General features: G+C 52.5%; 1 protein-coding gene across 1 annotated transcript in view; it reads right to left on the bottom strand.

Moving 5' to 3' along the window:
- Positions 1 to 3,090, bottom strand: part of LOC125034420 (high mobility group nucleosome-binding domain-containing protein 5-like) — a 7,679-nt gene that overhangs the window by 3,400 nt on the left and 1,189 nt on the right. The window contains exons 2-5 of the mRNA XM_047626165.1: positions 2,571 to 3,087; positions 1,499 to 2,333; positions 1,283 to 1,467; positions 603 to 932 (exon numbers count right to left, since the gene is read on the bottom strand). Coding sequence (XP_047482121.1) covers positions 603 to 932; positions 1,283 to 1,467; positions 1,499 to 2,333; positions 2,571 to 3,087 — 1,867 coding nt within the window. The remainder of the gene's footprint in view (positions 1 to 602; positions 933 to 1,282; positions 1,468 to 1,498; positions 2,334 to 2,570; positions 3,088 to 3,090) is intronic.

A 3,090-nucleotide genomic window follows, 5' to 3' on the forward strand; every position in this document is an offset into this window, starting at 1 on the left:
AGAGAGAGAGGAGAGAGAGAGAGAGAGAGAGAGAGAGAGAGAGAGAGAGCGAGAGAGAGGAGAGAGAGAGAGAGAGAGGAGAGAGAGAGAGAGAGAGAGAGAGAGAGAGAGAGAGAGAGGGGGGGGGGGAGAGAGAGAGAGAGAGAGAGAGAGAGAGAGAGAGAGAGAGAGAGAGAGAGAGAGAGAGAGAGAGAGAGAGAGAGAGAGAGAGAGAGAGAGAGAGAGAGAGAGAGAGCGAGAGAGAGAGAGAGCGAGAGAGAGAGAGAGAGAGAGAGAGAGAAAGAGAGAGAGAGAGAGAGAAAGAGAGAGAGAGAGAGAAAGAAAATGCAGAAGCCGGAAACCCCAAAGAAAACCCAGGCATCGGAAACCACCTAAAAGCAAGCATCGGAAACCCCCTAACAACAGGCGATGGAAACCTCAAAGAAAAGGCAGGCGTCGGAAACCCAAAAGAAAAGGCAGGCAGGCCCCTCCTTAGAGGTTTCCGTCGCCTGCCTTTTCTCTGGGGTTTCCGACGCCTGCCTTTTCTTTGGGGTTTCCGGCCCCTAACTTTTCTTTAGGGTTTCCGACGTCTGCCTTTTTTTGTAGGGGGGAAGGGGTCCGACCCCTGCCTTTTCTTTGGGGTTTCCGTCGCCTGCCTTTTCTTTGGGGTTTCCGTCGCCTGCCTTTTCTTTGAGGTTTCCGACGCCTGCCTTTTCTTTGAGGTTTCCGTCGCCTGCCTTTTCTTTGAGGTTTCCGTCGCCTGCCTTTTCTTTAAGGTTTCCGTCGCCTGCCTTTTCTTTGGGGTTTCCGGCGTCTGCCTTTTCTTTGAGGTTTCCGTCGCCTGCCTTTTTTTTTAGGTTTCCGACGCCTGCCTTTTCCTTGAGGTTTCCGACGCCTGCCTTTTCTTTAGGGTTTCCGACGCCTGGCTTTTCTTCGAGGTTTCCGACGCCTGCCTATTCTTTGAGGTTTCCGACTCCTGCCTTTTATTTGAGGTTTCTGACGCCTGCCTTTTCTTTAGGGTTTCCAACGCCTGCCTTTTCTTTGGGGTTTCCGTCGCCTGCCTTTTTTGGGGGTTTCCAATGAACACCTTTTATTTGGTGTTTCCGACGCCTGCCTTTTATTTGGGGTTCCCGGCGCCTGCCTTTTCTTTGGGGTTTCCGACATCTGCCTTTTCTTTGGGTTTTTCGTCGCCTGCCTTTTCTTTGGGGTTTCCGAAATCTGTCTTTTCTTAGGGGTTTCCGTCGCCTGCCCTTTCTTTGAGGTTTCCGTCGCCTGCCTTTTGTTAGGGGTTTCCGTCGCCTGCCTTTTCTTTGGGGTTTCCGACGCCTGCCTTTTCTTTGGGGTTTCCGTCGCCTGCCTTTTCTTTGAGGTTTCCGACGCCTGCCTTTTCTTTGAGGTTTCCGTCGCTTGCCTTTTCATTGTGGTTTCCGTCGCCTGGTTTTTCTTTGGGGTTTCCGACGCCTGCCTTTTCTTTGTGGTTTCCGACGCCTGTTTTTTCTTTGGGGTTTCTGACGCCTGCCTTTTTTGAGGTGTCCGACGCCTGCCTTTTCTTTAAGGTTTCCGTCGCCTGCCTTTTCTTTGAGGTTTCCGACGCCTGCCTTTTCTTTGAGGTTTCCGACGCCTGCCTTTTCTTTAAGGTTTCCTTCGCCTGCCTTTTCTTTGGGGTTTCCGTCGCCTGCCTTTGTTTTGGGGTTTCCGTCGCTTGCTTTTTCTTTGAGACTTCCGTCGCCTGCCTTTTCTTTGAGGTTTCCGACGCCTGCCTTTTCTTTAAGGTTTCCGGCGTCTACCCCTTCTTTGTGGTTTTCGTCGCCTGCCTTTTCTCTGGGGTTTCCGTCGCCTGCCTTTTCTTTGAGGTTTCCGACGCCTGCCTTTTCTTTGAGGTTTCCGACGCCTGCCTTTTCTTTGGGGTTTCCGGCGCCTGCCTTTTCTTTAAGGTTCCCTTCGCCTGCCTTTTCTTTGGGGTTTCCGTTGCCTGCCTTTGTTTTGGGGTTTCCGTCGCCTGCTTTTTCTTTGAGACTTCCGTCGCCTGCTTTTTCTTTGAGGTTTCCGACGCCTGCCTTTTCTTTAAGGTTTCCGGCGTCTACCCTTTCTTTGTGGTTTCCGTCGCCTGCCTTTTCTCTGGGGTTTCCGTCGCCTGCCTTTTCTTTGAGGTTTCTGACGCCTGCCTTTTCTTTGTGGTTTCCGGCGCCTGCCTTTTCTTTGGGGTTTCCGTCGCCTGCCTTTTCTTTGGGGTTTCCGGCGTCTGCCTTTGCTTTGAGGTTTCCGACGCCTGCCTTTTCTTTGGGGTTTCCGGCGCCTGCCTTTTCTTTGGGGTTTCCGGCGTCTGCCTTTTCTTCGAGGTTTCCGACGCCTGCCTTTTTTTTGGGGGGAGGGGGGTTCTGACGTCTGTTTTTTTGGGGGGGTTTCCAATGAATACTTTTCTTTGGGGTTTCCAATGAACACTTTTCTTTGGGGTTTCCGACGCCTGCCTTTTCTTTGGGGTTTCCGACGCCTGGCTTTTCTTTGGCGTTTCCGACGCCTGCCTTTTTTTTAAAGAGGAAGGGGGGGGGGGGGGCGATGCCTGCCTCTTCTTTTGGGTTTCCAATTAATGCCTTTTCATTGAGGTTTCCGGCGCCTGCCTTTTCTTTGGGGTTTCCGACGCCTGCCTTTTCTTTGAGGTTTCCGTCGCCTGCCTTTTCTTTGGGGTTTCCGTCGCTTGCCTTTTCTTTGGGGTTTCTGTCACCTGCCTTTTCTTTGGGGTTTCCGTCGCCTGCCTTTTCTTTGGGGTTTCCGTCACCTGCCTTTTCTTTGGGGTTTCCGTCGCCTGCCTTTTCTTTGGAGTTTCCGTCGCCTGCCTTTTCTTTGGGGTTTCCATCGCCTGCCTTTTCTTTGAGGTTTCCGACGCCTGCCTTTTCTTTGGGGTTTCCGGCGCCTGCCTTTTCTTCGGGGTTTCCGGCGTCTGCCTTTTCTTTGGGGTTTCCGACGCCTGCCTTTTCCTTGAGGCTTCCGTCGCCTGCCTTTGCTTTGGGGTTTCCGACGCCTGCCTTTTCCTTGAGGCTTCCGTCGCCTGCCTTTTCTTTGGGGTTTCCGACGCCTGCCTTTTTTTTTTTGGGGGGGGGGGTTCGACGCCTG

The sequence above is a fragment of the Penaeus chinensis genome, chromosome 2 (genome assembly GCF_019202785.1).
Source record: "Penaeus chinensis breed Huanghai No. 1 chromosome 2, ASM1920278v2, whole genome shotgun sequence".
Lineage (NCBI taxonomy): Eukaryota > Metazoa > Arthropoda > Malacostraca > Decapoda > Penaeidae > Penaeus > Penaeus chinensis.